General features: G+C 41.2%; 1 protein-coding gene across 1 annotated transcript; it reads left to right on the top strand.

Annotated features, from left to right (window-relative positions):
• The first annotated feature begins 4,052 nt into the window (after nucleotides 1-4,052).
• Nucleotides 4,053-22,354, top strand: Fmo3 (flavin containing dimethylaniline monoxygenase 3). The gene is given in 9 exon segments (NM_053433.2): nucleotides 4,053-4,272; nucleotides 5,732-5,869; nucleotides 12,755-12,943; nucleotides 13,691-13,853; nucleotides 14,572-14,714; nucleotides 15,046-15,245; nucleotides 18,387-18,742; nucleotides 21,189-21,261; nucleotides 21,947-22,354. Coding segments are annotated over 8 exon segments (1,596 nt in total). The 5' UTR covers nucleotides 4,053-4,272; nucleotides 5,732-5,737; the 3' UTR covers nucleotides 22,287-22,354.
• The last annotated feature ends 1,986 nt before the right edge of the window (nucleotides 22,355-24,340 follow it).

Below are 24,340 nucleotides of genomic sequence, written 5' to 3'. Positions count from 1 at the left end.
ACACCCCACTCTCATCAATGGACAGATCATGGAAACAGAAATTAAACAGAGATGTAGACAGACTAAGAGAAGTCATGAGCCAAATGGACTTAACGGATATTTATAGAACATTCTATCCTAAAGCAAAAGGATATACGTTCTTCTCAGCTCCTCATGGTACTTTCTCCAAAATTGACCATATAATTGGTCAAAAAACGGGCCTCAACAGGTACAGAAAGATAGAAATAATCCCATGCATGCTAGCGGACCACCACGGCCTAAAACTGGTCTTCAATAACAATAAGGGAAGAATGCCCACATACACGTGGAAATTGAACAATGCTCTACTCAATGATAACCTGGTCAAGGAAGAAATAAAGAAAGAAATTAAAAATTTTTTAGAATTTAATGAAAATGAAGGTACAACATACCCAAACTTATGGGACACAATGAAAGCTGTGCTAAGAGGAAAACTCATAGCGCTGAGTGCCTGCAGAAAGAAACAGGAAAGAGCATATGTCAGCAGCTTGACAGCACACCTAAAAGCTCTAGAACAAAAAGAAGCAAACACACCCAGGAGGAGTAGAAGGCAGGAAATAATCAAACTCAGAGCTGAAATCAACCAAGTAGAAACAAAAAGGACCATAGAAAGAATCAACAGAACCAAAAGTTGGTTCTTTGAGAAAATCAACAAGATAGATAAACCCTTAGGACACAGAGAGGACACAGAGAGTGTGTCCAAATTAACAAAATCAGAAATGAAAAGGGAGACATAACTACAGATTCAGAGGAAATTCAAAAAATCATCAAATCTTACTACAAAAGCCTATATTCAACAAAACTTGAAAATCTACAGGAAATGGACAATTTCCTAGACAGATACCAGGTATCGAAATTAAATCAGGAACAGATAAACCAGTTAAACAACCCCATAACTCCTAAGGAAATAGAAGCAGTCATTAAAGGTCTCCCAACCAAAAAGAGCCCAGGTCCAGACGGGTTTAGTGCAGAATTCTATCAGACCTTCATAGAAGACCTCATACCAATATTATCCAAACTATTCCACAAAATTGAAACAGATGGAGCACTACCGAATTCCTTCTATGAAGCCACAATTACTCTTATACCTAAACCACACAAAGACCCAACAAAGAAAGAGAACTTCAGACCAATTTCCCTTATGAATATCGACGCAAAAATGCTCAATAAAATTCTGGCAAACCGAATCCAAGACCACATCAAAACAATCATCCACCATGATCAAGTAGGCTTCATCCCAGGCATGCAGGGATGGTTTAATAAACGGAAAACCATCAACGTGATCCATTATATAAACAAATTGAAAGAACAAAACCACATGATCATTTCATTAGATGCTGAGAAAGCATTTGACAAAATTCAACACCCCTTCATGATAAAAGTCCTGGAAAGAATAGGAATTCAAGGCCCATACCTGAACATAGTAAAAGCCATATACAGTAAACCAGTTGCTAACAATAAACTAAATGGAGAGAAACTTGAAGCAATCCCACTAAAATCAGGGACTAGACAAGGCTGCCCACTCTCTCCCTACTTATTCAATATAGTTCTTGAAGTTCTAGCCAGAGCAATCAGACAACAAAAGGAGGTCAAGGGGATACAGATCAGAAAAGAAGAAGTCAAAATATCACTATTTGCAGATGATATGATAGTATATTTAAGTGATCCCAAAAGTTCCACCAGAGAACTACTAAAGCTGATAGACAGATTTCCCAACAGATTGGGAAAAAATCTTTACCAATCCTACAACAGATAGAGGCCTTATATCCAAATTATACAGAAAGCTCAAGAAGTTAGACCACAGAGAGACAAATAACCCTATTAAAAAATGGGGTTCAGAACTAAACAAAGAATTCACAGCTGAGGAATGCCGAATGGCTGAGAAACACCTAAAGAAATGTTCAACATCTTTAGTCATAAGGGAAATGCAAATCAAAACAACCCTGAGATTTCACCTCACACCAGTGAGAATGGCTAAGATCAAAAACTCAGGTGACAGCAGATGCTGGCGAGGATGCGGAGAAAGAGGAACACTCCTCCATTGTTGGTGGGATTGCAGACTGGTACAACCATTCTGGAAATCAGTCTGGAGGTTCCTCAGAAAATTGGACATTGAACTGCCTGAGGATCCAGCTATACCTCTCTTGGGCATATACCCAAAAGATGCCCCAACATATAAAAAAGACACCTGCTCCACTATGTTCATCGCAGCCTTATTTATAATAGCCAGAAGCTGGAAAGAACCCAGATGCCCTTCAACAGAGGAATGGATACAGAAAATGTGGTACATCTACACAATGGAATATTACTCAGCTATCAAAAACAACGACTTTATGAAATTCATAGGCAAATGGTTGGAACTGGAAAATATCATCCTGAGTGAGCTAACCCAATCACAGAAAGACATACATGGTATGCACTCATTGATTAGTGGCTATTAGCCAAAATGCTTGAATTACCCTAGATGCCTAGAACAAATGAAACTCAAGACGGATGATCAAAATGTGAATGCTTCACTCCTTCTTTAAAAGGGGAACAAGAATACCCTTGGCAGGGAAGAGAGAGGCAAGGATTAAAACAGAGACTGAAGGAACACCCATTCAGAGCCTGCCCCACATGTTCCGGCTCCTGTCGGTCTGCACTTCTTTGCTTCATCCATCTTGTCTAATTGGATGGCTGTATATGTATGGGCCACATATGGGGCAGGCTCTGACAAGATGGATGAAGCAAAGAAGTGCAGACCGACAGGAGCCGGATGTAGATCGCTCCTGAGAGACACAGCCAGAATACAGCAAAAACAGAGGCGAATGCCAGCAGCAAACCACTGAACTGAGAATAGGACCCCCGTTGAAGGAATCAGAGAAAGAACTGGAAGAGCTTGAAGGGGCTCGAGACCCCAAAAGTACAACAATGCCAAGCAACCAGAGCTTCCAGGGACTAAGCCACTACCCAAAGACTATACATGGACTGACCCTGGACTCTGACCTCATAGGTAGCAATGAATATCCTAGTAAGAGCACCAGTGGAAGGGGAAGCCCTGGGTCCTGCTAAGACTGAACCCCCAGTGAACTAGACTGTTGGGGGGAGGGCGGCAATGGGGGGAGGGTTGGGAGGGGAACACCCATAAGGAAGGGGAGGGGGGAGGGGGATGTTTGCCCGGAAACCGGGAAAGGGAATAACACTCGAAATGTATATAAGAAATACTCAAGTTAATAAAAAAAAAAGGCACCTTTGGATAAATACTTTTTAAGTGCTGGTTTGTTCTCCAATGATTTCTGAAGAGTTGAGCTTTGCTCTGCTGGCTTCTTGACTCCTTAGGTAGAACACTCACTCTCCTGTGGCTACAACCATGTCCCTATCCCACTTTAACCAAGTGCCAGACAGTTTTAGATGCCGAGACCTATGTCTGTAAGTAGACAGAGAGATTGATCGAGACAGAGATGAAAGTTCCGTGATAGTCTCCTGCCTGTCTCGCAAGAGTTCAGTGGACATCTCTTCCCCTGGAGGGCCATTAGGAGGATGAATTGTGTTGGCAGGAGACACCAAAGTCTTCCCTGTGGAATTCCTTTAACATACAGTTGTGAACTATAACTTTAAAGCTGCAGGAGACCCACAATACCCTCAGTGCGATTCATCTGAATAATACAGTTTTTCTAAATAAGGGCAAAGCCCCATGACCACGTCTAACCTACTTGTTATATCTGGGACTAGCAAGCCTAGGATGCTTCTTTTGTTTTGTTTTGTTGTTTTGTTGTTTGGTTGATTGGTTTTCTTTGATTTTTTTTTATAGAACAGAAATACCATCTTTGTTACTGGCCTATCTCAAATTGCGATTAATTTTCAATAGGATTTGGAAGGTTCACCATGAGCTACCACAAAACGCCTACAAATAAAAAAAAATTAAGGTAAACTTTAGGATTACACATAAAGAACTAGAATCTGAACCTTAGCAACCTGGAAAGGCTGCCACCACTGAAGCAGGGACCAAGGAGTGAAACTGGAGGTTACTAATTCCTATAATAGGAAAGCAGATCTGAATGACCAGAGAGGTGGCCCAAAGACCAGCATGTCACTGCAGCTAGAGTTTGTGCTCTCTTGCTACAGGATGAAGGATTACCCCTTTAAGAGAAGCTCCTCCCTGTTCCAATGACACTTCTGCACACAGAAACATACAAAGTGCCCAGCATTTTCTCTTTCAGACTTTCGAGAAGACTAGGGGTTTAGACACAGAGAAGAAAGGAAGACAAATAAAAGGTAAAAATTTTTTAAAAAAATCTATTACAAAGGGATGAGGGGGGATAGTCTTGTGCATGAACGAGAAAGTTACATGGAAGAGGGCCAGGAGGGTGGAGTTGAGTGGCTCTACATTCAGTGTGGCAACAGTGAACAGATCATGTCCTTCAGGAACTCGCCAGGTTTTTCTTTCTCCTGGGGATTGTCCAACGTGATTCTCAACACCTAAGTATTTTGTTTGCAGAGCTAGGGAATTTTGCCTAAAAAGAAGGGTAGAAAAGTAGTGGTAAATCGTAAGGATAGGACAAGATTGGAAACATGATTCTCTCAGAAGAGGGTGAGGTGGAGAATGAGTAAGAGTGGCAAGGATTTGCTTTAAGGCAATTATTTGACTTTTGTTCAAGAAGGAAAAAAAGTGGCCTCCCGAAATACTGAGCTATAGGCGTTACCAGTCTTATGTCAAGTAAAATAGATATAAGCATGCACGTATGCCATATGTATATTGTGCATGCATTTATGTATGTGCATGTATGTACATGTGTATACATGTGTGTGTGTATGTGTGTGTGTGTGTGTGTGTGTGTGTGTGTGTGTGTGTGTGTTACCTATGAAGATTCAAGCACCAAAGAACCAATGGTGTAGTTAGGCCTATGAGGGCTGCATCTATATTGACTACACACAGGCTTCTTTTTTTCCCTCCTTTGATACTATTCTTTAAGTGATAGAGCAAAAGAAGTAATTTGACAGAATTGATAATATTATGAATTATAAGTAAGGAATTCTAAATAATGCAGAGACGAGTGGAAGGATACAGGAAGATTCCATGCATTAGACAAAAGTACTAGACCATTTATAGAAGGGACTTGAGCATCTGCAGATGATCATGAAACCAACCCTCTCACAGAGAGAGGCCATCACACATCTATACATATATGTTGGTTTGCTTTATCCACATATAAACATTTGTGTGGTGGTGGTGGTGGTGGTGGTGGTGGTGGTGGTGTGTGTGTGTGTGTGTATGTGTGTGTGTGTGTGTGTGTGTGTGTGTGTGCATAATTTAGCTGTGAATGTGCGCTGTGGATGAGTATTTGCATAGCTTAGTTGTGACTCTGTTAATTTGGGGAGCTGACTGAAACTAAAATAATATACTTTGCTTTCACATGCTCCTGTCCATGGGTGAACATGCCCCCCCTTACACACACACACACACACACACACACAATTTTAAAACATGAATTTGTAAAAGGTAGTGTTTTTAATTCAGATCACAAATCTCAAGATTCTGGGTGACTTTGTTCAGATGCTTTTTTGCTAAGAATCAGAAAAGTACAAAATGTGCTTTGATGACTAACGGGTGTTCCGAACTATTCTGTAAATGTTTTCTTGCATGCTGAAGTAAAATTTCTCATTAAACCAAAAATCAATACCAAAACAAGTTCTCAGAAATGACCCTGGAAGCGATTTCTGCACCTCTCCGCAGGCCACCATGAAGAGGAAAGTGGCCGTCATTGGGGCTGGTGTCAGTGGTCTGGCTGCCATCAGGAGCTGTCTGGAGGAGGGACTGGAGCCCACGTGCTTTGAGAGGAGTGATGACGTTGGGGGCCTGTGGAAATTTTCAGTGAGTGGGGCATCTGTGCAACAGGCAGGGAAGGGGCGGGGCATCTTGGCAAGGAAAGGGCTGGGCATCTGTACAACGGGTGGGGTGCTCAGGCCTGCCTAAGTGGTGATTGTGATTCCTGTCTGGATTGGATCCCACAAACTTCAGTGTGGAAACAAATCAGAAATAATGTTCTTGGGAGTGAGCAGAAAATCTGATAAATCATGAATAAGATCACTTGGAGATAAAAATCCATAGTCAAGTACTAGGTAAGTTTATGTAATACAGATATGTGTCTTCCTTATTTAAAAGCAGCCAGGTAGGGCTGGGAGATGGCTCAGTGAGCAAAGTGCTTAGCCCCATAAGCATGAGGATCTGAGTTTGAGTGCCACAACAACAACAACAACAACAACAACAACACATAAAAATTGGATGCACACTTATGATACTATGTGGTAAGGCAAAGCCAGATTACCATCTGGCTGGCCGGTCTAGCCACTGAGCTCATGTTCCACGAGAAATCCTACCTCACCCAATAAGGTGGGAAGTGAAGAAAGCATCTAGGATATCAACCTCTGGCTTCAACATATGCACATTTGTCGTGTAAAAATGATCAGTGTCTTAAGTGTGAGCTTGCAAAGGGTCGTGCTAGCAATTTAGACCACAAACCTCAATTTCTGAGGTGAATTTGGAAAACAGCTTTGGCATGAATCAATCGTCTACAAATGGGTATTTCCGGGTTCTGTATTCTGTTCCACTGGTCCGTGTGTCTGGTTTTGTTCCAGTACTGGGCTGTTTCGGTTTCTTTAACTTTGTAGTATACTTTGGAGTTAGGTAATGTGATCTCGGGGCTGGGGATTTAGCTCAGTGGTAGAGCGCTTACCTAGGAAGCGCAAGGCCCTGGGTTCGGTCCCCAGCTCCGAAAAAAAAAAAAAAAAAAAAAGGTAATGTGATCTCTTCCAACTTTGGTTTCCTGTTTGTTTATTTGTGGTTGAGTTTGGTTGGTTTGGTTTGGTTTGGCTCAAACCATGTATATTTGTAGTCTTCTTTACTTCTGGAGGAATTTCAGGACTTTCCCTCTCATTCTTTGAAGAATATAATTGGCATGTTGGTGGATTGAATAATAACATGCATTAAACCTGTAAACACCAAGGGTAGTGTGGTCACAGTAACGTTCATTCTTCCTATCTATAAACGTCAGAGGCTTCTCCATTTGCTGACACCTTCTTTATTATCTTTCAGCAGAGTTTACAATCTTCATGGAGAAGTCTTTCACTTCTTTAGTTGAATTTATTCCTTTCTAGTTTTTTTTTTCGGGAGGTGTTGTTTTGTTTTTGTTTGTTTATTTGTTTATTTGTTTGAAACTGGGGCTCTCTACATAGCCCTGGTCCTGGCTGACCTGAAACTCCCTATGTAGAACAGACTGAACTCAAACTCATAGAGCTTTGCCTGCCTCTGCCTCCCAAGTGCTGGGATTTGAAGCATACACCATGCCCAGATCCTTTGTACTTTTGTACTAATTGTGAATTGGGTTCCTTTTATATCTTTGTCTTTATTCCATTAGTTATAGAGGGGGAAAGATAACCTCTTTGGTAAATGGCACTGAAAAAAACTGGATATTAAAAAATAGAAGATTAAAACTTGACCCTAATCTCTCCCACACATATGTACACAAAGATAAAGCAAAATTGGATGAAAGACCTAACTTTAATATCTAGAACTACAAAACTAGAAGAAAATGGGGAAAGCACTTCAAGATAATAATACAGACGGAAAAGATGATAGATATGACTTCAGCAGTGCAGGAGAGGGCAGGCAAACGGATGAAGTCCGTGTGGTACAGAGGCTGAATGGAAGAGTGCCCCACCTTCAAAAGAATAATATCCCATTATTTTCAGTGAAGCAGATGGAAATGGAAGTCATTGCGTTAAACGAAACAAAATGTGTTCTTAAGCAACTAACTGTGTAGTAGTACCAAAGGCTAGGAAAGATGAGAAATGGAGAAGATAGGAGTTTAGATAGCAGGCACCCAAATACAAGCGGATTGAAGTCATAGGACCTATACTATAGTTTATCATAACCAATTATGCATTTCAAATAACTACAAGAGATTCACCCAAGCACTGCAAACACAACGTGATGACAAGGGATACGGAAACCTAGTTTCTTAGTCCGACCAATACATATTGTGCCTATGCACTAAAGCATCATAAATACTCAAAATACTCACAATTATTCTGTGTTAACATATGATTTCTAAGTGCTCTGGTTTAAGCATTGCACAATACATCCATGTATATAATTTCTATGTGATAGCCTCCAAGTTAGTATAATTAAAGTAGCGATTAATACAACAAAAAATATTTATGTCTAGAACACAAAACACATTTGATGTATTAACATATGCAGAAAGTACTTATATGTATTTTAAATTGATAACAATGTAAATCACTCATAAAATCTCTCCATTCTTGCTTCCTCCAACAAACACATTTTGCATTACTGATACAATATTTATTTTTTCTATATTGTGTATGCATTAACAAGTATTGGGTAGCCATTGTTTTTGTTTGTTTGTTTTAATTTATTTTATTTTTAAGAGTAAAATATAATTACATAGTTTCCCCTCTCTTTCCTCCCTCCCCATCTTCCCCTCCTTGATCTTTTTCTCTTTTTGATTGGTTGTTATTATATATACTCCTAAATATAACCTACTCATTATAATGCTTTTGGTCTTTAAGTATTTTTATTTTAAAATACTTCTTTGGTATTTATACAAGTTTACCATTTACTAATGAGAAAAAATATGTACTAAATAACAGTAATAATACTAACAATATCAAAAATGCTAATCTGGGGCTGGAGAGATGGCTCAGTGGTTAAGAGCACTGACTGCTCTTCCAGAGGTCCTGAGTTCAAATCCCAGCAACCACATGGTGGCTCACAACCATCTGTAATCAGATCTGAAACCCTCTTCTGGTTTAAAGACAGCTATGGTGTACTCATATAATAAAAAAATCTTTAAAAAATGCTAATCTGGGAACATGGGTCATTTGATAGGGTTTACAAATTGGTACAAATCAGAGCATATTCAGAAGCCTTAGGTTGGATTCCTGGCACCATAAAACTGGTCATAGTGGCTCACCCATCTATCTCAACATTCAGGGGGTGGAAGCAAGAGGATCTGGAAGTTCAAGACAGTTCTCAGTTACACAGTTTCAGGTCAGTTTGAGGTCCTGTCAAGAGAAGGAGCTAAGAGAGGAGAGATTAGGGCAAAGAAGGGATGGGGAGGGGAGGGAAATTTTAAAAAGCAGTTTACAAGATTTGAGTATGGAACTTTCTTCTTACAATACCCCAAACTACCAAGAGGGCAGTAAAGGACAGCAGAGGACACACTTTAAAGTTCCTTGATGTCATTTGTCTTCTTATCCTAAGGAGCCAATCATCAGATGTGCATGTATGTGCTCATTACGTCATTCCTTAGTTCCTGGGATCTAGAGTGCTTACTGTGTAAGGGAAAGCGTTTGGGGCTAAAGCTAAATTAGAAATCTTGAAGTGGAGAGATTTCCCTGGAGTATGTGGGCTGTCTGGAAATGCCATGTTGAGTTCCCTCCTATGAAGGGAAGGGAGATGTACAAGAGACAGAAGAGAAACGGTGCTACGTTTTGTTAATGATCTTGAAAATGGATGTAGAATCCACCGGTCAATGAAGGCAGATACGTTTGACACTGAAGAGCTGCTGTGCACTGAGATAGGCAAGGAGTGGGTTCTCCCCGTAGACTCTGGGGTGAGCATATCCTGCTGACGGCTTGTCCGGGCTTCCGTTGCTGGCCTACGGAAATGGAAGAGAAAAAGATTATATTTCTTTAGTTGATCACATTCGTAGCAATCCATTACAGGAGCCACAGGAAAAACATATTTGGCTATTCAGCTTTTCCAACTCTTTTACCAACATGAGATAGGTTAAGATTACAAATGAGGCCAAGAATAGGTGTCACTCAAGCCACTAGGAGTTGGCAGCCACAGACAAGTACTCACTTGAGGCTAATAATAAAATTATATTAATTTTACATTTTTGTTGCTTTTGGCTTTTAACATCGGCATTTTACATTCTCAACATTTGTTTACCCTTTATAGGAACATAAACATTACTCAAGTGTTAGAAACTATATGTTCAAAGAGCTTGCTGCTTTGTACTTTTGTTCTACACAACCCTGTGCTTGTTGGGTTCTTATTCCAAGGCCAAACTGATATACTGCTGTCCCCTACTGCTTGCCCACAGAGAAAGTAACCTACTGACCAGGACACAGATTTAGCTAAAGTTTTTGTTTCCCGGAAGTGCCCCACTCAGCAATCAATCAGTAAATTGCATTGACTTACAAGAAGTTTAATAACTATAGGCTCTTTTTTCTACACACAATTGTTTTTTATTAATTTTTTATGATTTGAGAAAGGTATACATGTATTTAGTGTATCTCGATGTCCCACTTCAATTTCTCACTCCAATTCCCCTCTCCCCAGCCCCAGACACATTGCCTTTTCTACCTTGTGCCATATATAAGTGATATATATGTTTATTTTACTGAACTGAGTTCAATTAGTGCTGCCTATGTGCTTATGGGTGTGAGTCATCCACTGGAGCTTGGGAAATGTACCAGTAGCCACATTCCATAAGAAAAGTAATTCTAGCCTGCATGGCTCTGCGCTCAGTCCTCTGTGCGTGTGTTATGGTGGTTAGCTTGGTATTTTGTGGGGCTCCTATCAGTGGGAGTGAGTGTATCTCGGACTCTTCATCTGCTCCTGTGACACTTTTCCTCCCGCTAAGTTGCTTTACCCAGCCTTGCTATGAGGGTTTGTGTCCAGTCTTATGTTGATACCCCTTGGGAGGCCTGGTTTTTTCTGAAGGAAAATGGAGGATGCATGGATCTGGGGAAGAGGGGTGGTGCACAGGTGGAAGGGTCCTTGGAAGGGTGGAGGGAGGGGGAAAATAAGGTTGGGTTGTACGGAGAAAGGAAGAAGAGAGAGAGAGAGAGAGAGAGAGAGAGAGAGAGAGAGAGAGAGAGATCTTCCTCCCCCAGCAGCTGTTAACTGATTAACAGCCACTATTTTCTCAACTTGGAGTGAGACCTCAGGAGGCCCCTCCCTGGTCCATGTTTAAATTTTTAACTGGCTTAATCTTGGGCATGCCCTATGCAGGTAACCACAGCTACTCTGAGTTAATGTGTGCAGCAGCCAGGTCCAGAGGACATCTTCCCTCAGTGCCCTTCTGCATACTCTAGTCCTTATATTCTTTCTGCCCTTTTCTTTTACAATGGTCCCTGAGTCTGTCCCACCTACAGCCACATATTTCTACTTGCACGTCCATGTTAGTGCTTAAAACATTTCAGATATGTGATTTTCAAGTTCAGAGGTTCTATGCAAACTAATTTTTCCTTAATCCCTTCCTCTTTCCTTGCTATATAATTTCTATCAAGCTTCCTAAACTCGTTAGAAGCTGCAAATCTCTTCACCTGCTCAAATGGTCATTCAGACTAGCCAGGTGCATGAGTCACGTGAACAACAGAAAGCTTGGATCCCTTTTCAAGGTCACGTTCTCTTTTTGACGAAAAAACAACAGCTAATCTGTCACTTGACAATAAGCAAATATCAGTCTTACTAGTGATACCGATTGGTATGATGTAATGTCCCAGTTTACTGAAAGGTCATAATCCGGGCACCCATCAGCTTTGAGTTACACGAAATCTAATGAGAACTTTCTAATGGTCTACATGTTTCTCCACTTGCAACCATCCATGGAGATCTGTAGTTTAATCTTTCGTCACAAAATTTAAGGTCAAATCTAGCTGGCATACTGATTTATTGTTTACAGGGCTGCTGAAAAAGATGGATATTTCATCTAGACCTATAGAGCACTCAAAGCGTGCCTTGAAGATTTCAGAGGGTCAAGTTTCATCTCTTTTATTAATGGTCTTTACAGTATTTTTCTCTTAGTTTAATGTCTTGGGCTGAGAAGATGGTTCAGTCAGTAAAGTGGTTTGTAGTCCCAGCACTGGGAAGCAGAAGTGAAGGATTCTGGGAGCTCTCTTGCTAGCTAGCTTAGCCTTCTCAGTGAGTAGATGGCACTTATGGAGCACACATTTGAGATTGGTCTAAACACACACACACACACACACACACACATACACACACACACACACACACACACACACACACACACACACCATTCTATATTTACTGTTACTTGAGAGACATTTGAAACTCCAGGCCAACTAAACCAAATTCTGAAGGAGTAGCGTCTAATTCTGAATTGCAGTTGGGAAGTTTGTTTCCATGACTGGTTGGTTTTCTAGATTTCTAAAAGTTAAAACTCCATTACCTGCATAAATGTGGGCAGGCAATGCCCATAAATTCAATATGCTTGGTTCAGAAAAGGTACAATTCAGAAAGGTTCAGAAAGTGTACAATTAATTTTAGAAGATTAGGTTTTTAAATGCTCACATTTGCAAGTCTTATAAATAGTGTCAATTACCTGTCTCTGTCTTTACAAATCAAGTCGACTAGTACTGGCTGGGGCAGGTTAGTTGGTGACACAATGAAATCCTGTAAAGTTGAACTATGAAAACCTCTATCACCATATGTTATAGAAATAAGAGTGCTAGTTGCATTTTTCTAAAAGGAAACAGAGAAGTTCCCCTTAGAAAACAAACCACGTTGAGTATATGCTCCCATACCCTAAATGACCTTGAGAAAGTGCTGTGGTCAGCACCCATTATTTATTCATCAGCTTATCAGAGCCAATCCATGGTTAAAGATCAACTCAACTTACTACAGTGACTTGGAACTGAATATGGACCAGACGCATCCCCTGATTTACCAACTTTCTTCCATCTGAACTGCCATTCACAGGACCACACAGAAGAGGGCAGGGCCAGCATTTACCAATCGGTCTTCACCAACTCTTCCAAAGAAATGATGTGTTTTCCAGACTTCCCCTATCCCGATGACTTTCCTAACTTCATGCATAACAGCAAGCTCCAAGAATATATCACTTCATTTGCCACAGAAAAGAACCTTCTAAAATACATACAGTTTGAGGTAAGATGTCATCAGAAAAGTAGCTTCAGACATTGTGATGAGGAAGTCTGAGACTACTGCTCTATTCACACATTTATATATTTATATATTTATATAATTTGTATATTTGTCTGTTCGTTTATTTATTTATTTATCCTGGAACTCACTTCGTAGACCACACTGGTCTTGAACACACAGAGATCCTTTTGCCTCTGCCTCTTGAGTGCTGGAATTAAGGCTGTGGGCCACTGTGCCCAGCCCCTTTAACTTTCTATAATTGTAGATTTGTGAATACTATCTTTTCCTCAGGAATCTATCAGAAATATGCAAAGCATGATCATGTGCAGTTCTTAGATCAAAATAGCACCAACTCAGTAACAAAGAAATAGATACAAGGTATCCATGGGTTTGTAAATTTATTGGCTCCATTTTCTAAATAATCATGTGTCCAAAAGAAATTTAGTGAAAAAATATAAACTACTTAGAACTGGATATCAATGAGACTTTTTTGGGCAAGGCGTAGAAAGCCATACTTTTGTGAGACCATAAACTTAACCATTTGCAGTAAACAATAAAAATTATTTTAAAACAAGGCAAAAAAGAATACACACACTATATTAATGTATACATACATATATAATCTAATGTTTTCATTTCTTCCAAGGGACTTTTGAATTTCCTTAAGAGGTAATTTACTAATTGAGTAATTTTATTAAGACCAATCTAGAATTACAATATTTAAGAAGGCTTTCTCTCTGTATTCCTTAGACACTTGTAACCAGAATCAATAAATGTCCTGATTTCTCAACCACTGGCAAATGGGAAGTTACCACTGAAAAGAACAGTAAAAAGGAAACAGCTGTCTTTGATGCTGTAATGATTTGTTCTGGGCACCATGTATATCCCCATCTACCAAAAGACTCCTTTCCAGGTAAGGCCGAGACTTAGGAAGCCACCTACACATCTGTCAAGAATAAACCTGCCAGAGGTGCCCATTTTAGTGTGTTTACTGCTGCTAGTAACAGAATACCTGGCATTAAGACACTGTAAAGGAACTAAGTTTATTTGCCTCATAATTACAGCCACTAGAAAGTCTGAGCAGCATAGTGCTAGCAATCTCGCTAGGCCCCTCTCCCACCGCAACACACACACACACACACACACACACACACACACACACACACACACACACCCCAGTTGACTCACAGCGGAATGAAGCAATGGAAAAAGAGCAGGTCAGCTCCAGCAGGTGAGGATTACTATGTGAGGTGGGCCGCTAGCGGGCTTCAACACCAAGGTTTGCTCTTACTTAGAACAAAAGAGTTACGCTCTCATGTAACTAAACCCCCCTATCATCCTTTTGTAAGTGATGTCCTAAATGACCAAATCACTCCCCAGTTGTCTTCACCTCTTACAGGTTTATATACACTCCTCAGTTCCACTATGTTAGGGACCAAGCTGGCAGTACCTGTACCTCTGGGCTTAAGCCACCTCCAATCCATGGTAATGTCTTCTTAATTAGACTACAAACAGTCAAACTAAAACACTGTATTAGGATCATCATTGAATTGTCTTATTCCGTGACCACTAAAGTTGCTTTATTTTAATGGAAATCAAATTGTTTCACATGCTTCCCGCTTTTCACTCAGGTCTGAACCGTTTCAAAGGCAAATGCTTCCACAGCAGGGACTATAAGGAGCCAGGAACATGGAAAGGAAAACGAGTCCTGGTGATTGGCCTGGGGAACTCAGGTTGTGACATCGCTGCGGAACTCAGTCACGTGGCTCAGCAGGTACGGTATCCCGTGCGCTCCACCGACAATCTTAGCGGAACAGAACCTGTTACTTGGAAGCTGTGCTGTGGAATGGGATGGCATGGGAACTCCAAGTGATACTTAGTACACCTCAGCATCCTCAGTAGCAAGTGGGGCTTGAAATGGCTTTATAGGTATCACTGGTGATGCTTCCTACCCAACTTCTTGAGACACTTGATGCCTCATGTGTGTCTGATCAATTCCTCTAAAGATAGTGGACTTAAGGTTGAAGTTATAACTGAGACTCTTCGACAAGTGGTTCTATACTTCTGGGTTTCCAGTCTGTTTGTTTGTTGTTTTGTTGTTTCAGGTCATCATAAGCTCCAGAAGTGGTTCTTGGGTGATGAGCCGGGTCTGGAATGATGGCTACCCTTGGGACATGGTGGTGATCACACGATTTCAAACATTTCTCAAGAACAACTTACCCACAGCCATTTCTGACTGGTGGTATATGAAGCAGATGAACGCAAGATTCAAGCATGAAAACTACGGGTTGATGCCTTTAAATGGGTAATGGGGACTGCCAATTTGGTTTCTATATCAACAGTCCTTGATATGTGTTATAATCTCAAAACAACTCAGAAATATTCGTGAAGTAATCACATCTCATGTATCAAAGGAAAAAGAACTGCAAATATTGAGACCAATTTCCTCACATGTTCCTTACTAGATTTGTACATCTAGAATGTTAGGTAATACTAAAGCAACCGGTTCTCACAGTAGCAGCTATAAAAATAAAACTTGTTTTATAACTTCATATATTACCAGAGCCTTACCTGGTCTCTCCTTTAGGCTCTGACATATATTATAACACGTACCCTCACAAGTATGAAGAGGGCTCTGTTTGTTCTCCTGCTTTTCAGGAAAAAAAAAACCCCTGAAGTATAACAGAATTAATAGTCTTACCAAAGTCCCACATCCAGGAACTGAAAACAACCTTCAGCACAAACCCAGATCTAATTCCAGGTCTTCTGTTCTTTATCCACTTACTCTGTGGCCTCATGCTTAATGCCAAAGCTGATGCTCACAAGATAACTTCCTCTCTTCTCAGCCCCTTCAAAGAGTGCTCTCCCTGAACAAGACCCGCCACAAACAAGTCTAGCATCCCCAGTTTTCTCCTTAATTTTTTGCTACAACTCTCTTAAGCCTGCTCCATAAGAAATGATTCCCACATTGGATACAAATCCCAAATTAATTAACTAAGCTAATGTCGATGAAATATTTACTACGTCAGATCCTAAGTTAAGTCTTTGTGGACACATCAGTGTCTGAAACTAAGAAAATCATGCCCTAGTGGAATACACTTGTAAACAGCAGTATGCTTAGGAGAAGGCTGTATGTTGATGTGTTAGGTAGAACACAATGGACAAAAGGGTGATGGAAAATGCCATCAGTACAGTTCAGTTTTCAATGAAGTCCTTGAATTAGGCCTCAGAGGAAAGAGAACCTTTTAAAGGAAATCTCTAACAGAGATTCGTGAAAGAACTGCAAGGCTATCTAGGGAAGAGGGTTATAGAGGATACAGTCAGGGCCTCCCTTCAGAGTCGGGGTGGCATAATCAACAAGCAGTGTGAGCTTCTTTTCTTGGAGGGAAGAGGTGAGCATGGAAAGGAAACCAGAGATGTGGAAATATCCAGTTGGTATTGCATCTTATAGACCTTGTGAGAGCCTGGCTTTTACACCAAAGGCAACAACAAGCCAAACATCTAAGACTCTTAGGGCCAACACTGGGGATACTTTAGCTGCACTAGTCATCATCATTCAGTGAGAGGCAGCGTGTGGACTGAAGTTCAGTAAGACCAGTTCACACACTTTTGTCGGAAATGGGGTACAGTGCATACCCAGCATGTAGGTGGCCATCATTTCAATCCTAGCTACCAAAAATTGTGTTTCAAAAATATTTGTCGAAAACCAATATGACAGAGATCGGTGTCCAGGAGTAGGACCTACCATCAGTGTTCATACATAAGATTCCCGTTAGGGGGTTGGGGATTTAGCTCAGTGGTAGAGCGCTTGCCTAGGAAGCGCAAGGCCCTGGGTTCGGTCCCCAGCTCCGAAAAAAAAAAAAAAGAACCAAAAAAAAAGATTCCCGTTAGACATGATAAAGGACGTGATAGCGAGAAGAGCTTCAAGTGTATCTTTAAAACTTTTGATGGGAGAAAGAACGGAGTTGGTGTTTACTGGGATCCAGAGGCCTCTGGGACGAAGAGAGGTTTAGCTTTGTCCACATCAAAACTAAGATGCTACAATGATGAAAAACTATGCTGAACGGCTGTGGAACACACAGACGGAAAAGGGGCTCAACCCTCATGCCCTCTCTTGAAGGATGAATGTAGGTGCATTAGGCAAACAGACCAAGGGCTGAGTTCTGGGGTATACGCTATTCGTTCACTAGTGAGGTGGGAAAGGAACCATCAGCAAGACACACACACACACACACACACACACACACACACATACACACACACACACACACACACACACACATGCACACACATGCACATGGGCACACAGAGACAGACAGACAGACAGACACAGAGACAGAGATGCAGGAGTTTTTTAGGAAAGGAACTAAGAGAAAACGATGGTCTTTGAAGATATATAGTATTTCAACTAAGCCAACAGTTACAGTTCAGCAAGATAAGAGAGATGGACCATTGCACTTAGCAGCTGTATTCCGACAGCCTTGGAAAAAGCAGTGTCAGTGAGGTTGGAATGCTTAGAGACTGGCGTTTTAATGAGTTTAATACAAGTGGCAGGAAGGAAGTGCAGTTGAGTCCAACCAGAACATCCAATTGCTCTCACTTTCTCAGTTTCTTCTCCAGAGGAATTCTCCTAAAGTTTCTTCCCATAACTATCTTAGCCATACCATAACAAAGCTGTTTCCTTCCATGCCATTCAAGTTCAGGATGATCTGCATGCATAAGGATTTTATTGTCCTAAAATAAGGATCTCTTTTCGAATCTCCAAGGGCCAGGGCTTCAGGCTGTTTCCCCTTCTTCTAGCCTTATCTAAGGTCCCAGGAGCGCCTGCCTTGGCCCAAGTTGCGCAGTTCCTCCATCTGGCTCCCATCTCACTGCTCTGTGAAAACAAACCCTGCTGTAGCTTTCCTATTTTTTTTCTTTCACGCACCCAAGTCTATCTTACCATGGCCAGTTTGGAAAGTAAGAATAGAAGTTAACGTTGTCAGCATTTTATCTGTGCTACAAATAACAACATTCTTCCTATTATTTAGATCTCTCTGTGAGCTAAGATAGATGATAGTGACATTCCAGGAGAGAGAAAAAGAGGCAAAGGGAATTTAAGAGCACTTAGTCCCCACACTTTTATGTGTAATAAGAAGCAGTGAGAAGACTTTAGATGCCAGGTACCTTACATTAGAACTCCTCTAGACAAACACTTTGCTAGTAGCAGGGAATGGGTGTTCATTTTGAGATTTGGAACAAGCCAAATGGATGAAAGGAATGAGCCAAAAGCAACTCTTACTTCTTACATGCCTCGTGTCTGTTTTATTCCTCTCATGCATTAGTGATATTCCATACCTTTGGGAAAGCCCTTTGATGGTTTGTTCCTTCTTTAACAGCTTGTATAGAGACTAAGGCAATGTGGAAACATTACTGTTACAATGACCAGTCTCTGCTCTCCATACAGAACACTCAGGAAGGAGCCTGTGTTCAATGATGAGCTTCCAGCCCGCATCCTGTGTGGCACTGTGTCCATCAAGCCTAATGTGAAGGAGTTCACAGAGACCTCCGCTGTGTTTGAGGATGGGACTGTGTTTGAGGGCATTGACTGTGTCATCTTCGCCACAGGCTATGGTTATGCCTACCCCTTCCTGGATGACAGCATCATCAAAAGCAGAAATAATGAGGTCACCTTGTACAAAGGCATCTTCCCTCCTCAACTAGAGAAACCAACCATGGCAGTGATTGGCCTTGTCCAGTCCCTGGGTGCTGCCATCCCCACAACCGACCTGCAGGCACGCTGGGCAGCACAAGTAATAAGAGGTAAGTGGGCTGAAAATATTCATTGATGGAGTCTAATGAGAATATTTTTCAGAGTCTAAGCTATAATCCTAATTACAAGGAACCTATCAAGCTTTGAGGATCTGTAACTCTAATTCCATTGGTGCTATACTCTATATGCAATTTGAAATCTGTGTCACTGGGTTATCATATGCAATAATGAGAGATTATTAGGAGATTTTTGCTACTTGTGCTTTCTAGGAGCTGACAATTACCTGAGTCCCCTCATTAGACAAGAACTCCAAGAGTTCTTGGTCCTAACTGCATGACAACTTTATTAAATTGTGATTTCAAACTTACTAGAATGACTTCACTTGAAATGGGGATAGGGAAGTAGAGTTCCAGGCCAGTATCCAGCCAACCTCAGATATCTACATCCATGGAGAGTGCACTTTCTGGGAAGGTGGTGGTTTTCCTGTGCTCTTTTCTTCTCTGCAGTGTGTTCTGTTGGTTAAGGACAAGCAGTTGTCGATTCCAGACAGGAAGCACGGGGTGTGAGAAAGGTTTAACCCCTAAGATATGAGGCTACATGTTATTCACATTTTCAAAGGGAAAATCAAAGGATATACTTGTTTGGGGTCGGACAAGGAAGGCAGCCCAGAGCTGGGATCAGAGCCACAGTAATGTCTGAATGAAGGACCCAGCTGTGGGAAACCACAGATCATAAGAGCCAAACTAAAGAAAGACAGAGATGCCAAAGTACATTGCGCAAAGTTTAATTGAACCTTAAACTATGAAAACTTCATGACAAGGGAGTTTTAGCAAAGCGGGCTCCTTTCGAAGCCATAGTTGAGGTTTCTAGTACTACTGTGACTTGCAGGACTTAGGCACACCCTGTCATGTCAAAGCCTTAGAATATGCCACCGTACACCCCAGTCAGGCCACCAGGCTGTCTCCCATAGCAGTATGTTCCAGCTCAGGAGTGACCCCCCCTGAGTGCCTGCTCAGACAAAGATTGGAGGTGATCTCAGAAGTAAAAGTTGCTCCAGCAAAGCAGGAGCAGCCACTCAGACATCAAATTCCATCTCAGGGAGGCTGGAGCTAAAGGAAGGCCACTAATCCTCCGTCAGGACAATAGCTGTAACTTGAGCTCTGAGAAAAGAAAATAAGGAAAAACTCAAAGGTTGAAAGTGGTAAAATGGCTTCGTTGACACAGGCGTTTGATGCCAAGACGGATATACATGGGACCCATGGGGTTGAAGGAAAAAAACTGATCCCTACAAGTTGTCCTCTGGCCGCCACAAACATGTCATGACACATGTGTGCATACACAGATAGAAAGCAAATAATAAATTTGTAAGAATAACCTTGAAGGTGAAAACGCAAAGTGGGCATTTGACAGGAAACTGATGGACTTACAAGAGATAGGCTATTGAGAAGCCAACTTACTTGGGGAGAATCTAAACAATTGGTAAGGGCTGGGGATTTAGTTCATTGTCGAGCACATAGCTGATGAGCACATTGCCCTAGATTTGACTCCCAGGCCCTAGAAAAGTAAAATCAGAACCCCAGGACAAAGGGACCAGTTACAAGTAGCCCAATGGCGGAAGTGAGTGGCTGTATGAACACAGTTTCCAGCTCCCAGTCTCTTCACTGGTACCTGGACAGATAGATTCAAAGGGCTATAATGAGACCATATTGACAAGAGCTGTTTAACTGCAAGAGCAACACCTCTCCCCCTTTTTTTTAGATAAATTTTAATCTCATTCAAAAGTAATTGAGATTGCATCTCATCGCCAGTCATTCCCTGTATCCTTGGTGGATTTGGATAGTCCATAATCTCAGCCAACAACTGAGTTAACAACTCTTGTTTCTCTGCCAAGAGATTTGAGGGTTCACTAAATTGTTAGGGAAAAAAGTTCCCTTGAATCTTGAAAAAAAAAATCAGACCAGAGAGATGGTTCAGTCAGTAAAGCACTTATCACGAAGGCAGGACAGCCTGAGTTCAGAGTCCCAGCAGTCATGCAAAAGTCACAGGTATGTCAGAGCATGCCTGTAACCCTAGTTCTAGTGGCAGTGCGCAGTCACAGGAGGACTCCTGAGACTTGCTGGCCAGCTTATCTAGCTAGTTGGTAAGTTCCATGTTCAAAGACAGACCCTATCTCAAACCCTGAGTTAAAGGACTATAGAGAAGGACACTTGAGGTTGACCTCTGACCTTTGTTCATCCTCTGTCTCCTTTCTCTACCTCTGTGCTTCTCCTCACCCTGAGTTAAAGGACTATAGAGAAGGACACTTGAGGTTGACCTCTGACCTTTGTTCATCCTCTGTCTCCTTTCTCTACCTCTGTGCTTCTCCTCTTGTCTATCTCTATCTCTCTGTATCTATTGAGACATGTACACAAATAATAAATACTTCTTAGGATGAAAATGTAATGTGATGCACAATTCACTGAGAAGAAAATATCCAGGCCCTTCCTTCTTTTGCAGGAACTTGCATTTTGCCTTCTGTAAACGACATGATGGATGATATTGACGAGAAAATGGGGAAGAAGCTTAAATGGTAAGATTACCCAGGATAATGTAGACCTAGGATTCTCATCGAAAACAATCAGAATTTGTCAATATTCAAAATTGATTTTGTCTTAAATGATCCTTAATTATATCAACATAGCCAAAGCTATGAGTCACATTCTGACAGCCAAGAATCATTAGCTGAGGTTTTCTCACCTGCCATTGCATTAGGTCTTACTAAGTGCAAAGGGCAGAGTGAAAATCCTGTGTCCTCATCCTTATTCCTGTTTTCTGCAGTACCTCTCAGAAAGGACTGCAAACGAGATGAACCCAAAGTATTTGGGGAAATATATCAAAGCAGAATTCTAGTCTCTAGCCCAGAAACCTTTCACGAAGTAGATAATACTCCAAGTAGAAGCTTTCAACTAAAATGACTACTCAGCAGGAGAAGGAACCTAAAAACCTGGGCTCCATCTGTCACTAATCAACTCAAGGACCTTGAACGAATACTTCACTTGAGCAAGAGAAAATTATCCATTTGCTGACAGGGGCAAAAAATGTTCTCCACTGCTCTGTAATATTGGGGAATTTCCAAGTGAGATATGAAATAGTCTCTTCAATAACACAAGAGAATAACAACTATTGCCCCTGATAGGAAGACATGAGTTGCTTTCCCTGTTCTTGTTCCTACAAATCCTGGTTCTCATAGACTGTCTCTCCTCTCCCATCTCTAGGTTTGGCAACAGCACCACCATTCAGACAGATTACATTGTTTATATGGATGAATTGGCCTCCTTCATCGGAGCAAAGCCCAATATCCTATGGCTGTTTCTCAAGGACCCCAGGTTGGCCATAGAAGTGTTCTTTGGCCCTTGCAGCCCCTACCAGTTCCGGCTGGTAGGCCCAGGGAAGTGGTCAGGAGCCAGGAACGCCATCCTAACCCAGTGGGACCGGTCACTGAAGCCTATGAAGACCCGTGACGTCGGTGGTATTCAGAAACCTTGCTTGTATTCCCATTTTCTCAGGCTCCTGGCTGTTCCAGTGCTCATTGCTTTGTTCCTTGTGTTGATCTGATTGAGATTCCCTCTAGAATGTCTGCGAGTCACCGACAATAACCAGACAAGAACTTTGCTATTTAAAAATTAAGGTTTTCATACCTCTCCCTTTCCTGTTCAAGATCATTTGCCAGAACTCTAGACATTTATTAGTAAGCAAGACAATGTTTTGCTCTGGCCTTGTAAATAAGTCACCTTTCAGAATCATGCTGACCCGCAGTGAGCATAAGTCATTTCTCCTTAAGTTCCACTAACAATTTGTAACAAGAATGGTATTTTTATGGACAACTTGAATCATCTCCTGAAAGTGTTGAACAGGATTCCATTTCTCTTTTAAACAATGCTTAAAAGATATACTTCAGATCCAGACAGGGAATAAAGTACAGCATTTAGAATATGATCTTCTCTGGCTGCTTTTATAAACTATCTGTGAGGCTGAGCAGAGAGTTCAGCTATGACATTCTATTTTTATTTTGTTCCTAATGTGCCAACCATTATCGCTTGCTCCCTAGCAACGCAGTATAGAAATCTGACCCACACTGAAAGTTCGCACACATCGGCTCATTTCACTGACAAGAAAATCAGCAGAACAAGAAAAGAAACTCTCCAACACAGAGCAAATGCATAATGGCAGTGATGAGTAACGTATGTGCCTTTGAGTTGCTACAGAAGGCATTTTAGAAAGTGGGATTTCTTAGTGCTGGGAGCAATGTCCTCTAGGGGGGTCCCAAAATGTACTATTGGAGGTGACGATACGTTCCAGAGGTGGGTTCCAGTTGGCAGTCCTCGGATTATTCGATGGAGCAGGCCCTTGGTTTCTTCTCTCTGGTCCTGGTTTAGTATGCAGTGACATTTGCTAGTTCTCCCCTGTGCTCCCACTGTTCTGTCTACCACACACAGGGACACAACAAGGAGCTCAGCCAGTGCCAGTGACTCAGGCGTCAAACTGTGAAGTGCCTTAGGCAGTTCATCACAGCAACAAAAAAATCTAAGACAATTATTTTTCAGGAATCTCGAGGCCGACAGATCAGAAAATGACTGTCATTCAAAGGCCAGCTCATTGTTCACACAGATACCCCTGGGAAAGTCTTAGAAACTCAGAAAGAGAAATTCAACAGCATGCTTCCAAATCACCTATATATCACAGAAAGAAAAAGAAAGATAAAACATGTGTATCTTGATGCAAACAAAGCAAAGTGTATGCAATATAGCAAAAGCAGTCTCGAGATAGAAATGTATTGTGATAAATTCTGGGTAGGGACAAGAAAAGATGATCAAGAAATTGAAGCTCGGAATGGCAACTCGTGTCTATAATCCTAGCATATAGGAACATGGGGAGTTGAGGCTAAACGATTTCAAATTTAACCCTGACTCAGAAACAACAAAAATCTATGTCATACCTAAAGGGAGTAGGAAAAGGACTAAGCTTAATGCTATCCGGGAGAAACTAAATGTGTGACACCTGGAGCAGAGAAATCAACAGGCCAAGACATGAAGTTTTAAAGGGATAGATCAAGTTGGGTCTGGCCTTTCAGTTAGACAAGCTGGGATGAAAAAGAGAGTAAGGAAACAATATGTTTAAGTAAGATCCAAACCAAAAGGAAATATTAGCGGTAACAGCATGCTTCTAAGAACTCTAAGAGACTACTAGGAATAATTACAGATCAACAGGTAGGAGAATCTAAAAGAAGTGGATAAATCCCACATAAACATACTTCCACCCATTAATAAATAGGAAAGGGGGGAAAAAAGAACAGCAAATAACAAATAAAGAGATTAAACTGGTAATGAAAGAAAGTCCTGAACCAGAGGGGGCTCATTGCTGAGTTCTCCCAAGTATTTGAGGAATTAATACCAATTTTTCTCAGGCTCTTCTAGAAATATCAAAGTAAAAGAAATGTTTCCAAACTGGTTTTCCTGGGAAAGGAGTATACTGGCAACAAAGTTGAACAAGACATTTCAAGAAAAAAAAAAGGAAGGAAGGAAAGAAGGAAAGATAGAAAGAAAGAAAGAGAAAGAGAGAGAGAGAGAGGGGGGGAAGAAAACTAAAACAACAATAACAACAGCAAACAC

The sequence above is a fragment of the Rattus norvegicus genome, chromosome 13 (assembly GCF_021556685.1).
Source record: "Rattus norvegicus strain SHRSP/BbbUtx chromosome 13, alternate assembly SHRSP_T2T, whole genome shotgun sequence".
Lineage (NCBI taxonomy): Eukaryota > Metazoa > Chordata > Mammalia > Rodentia > Muridae > Rattus > Rattus norvegicus.
Note: the sequence above shows the minus strand (reverse complement) of the source record. Positions and strands in the feature narration are given on the sequence as shown.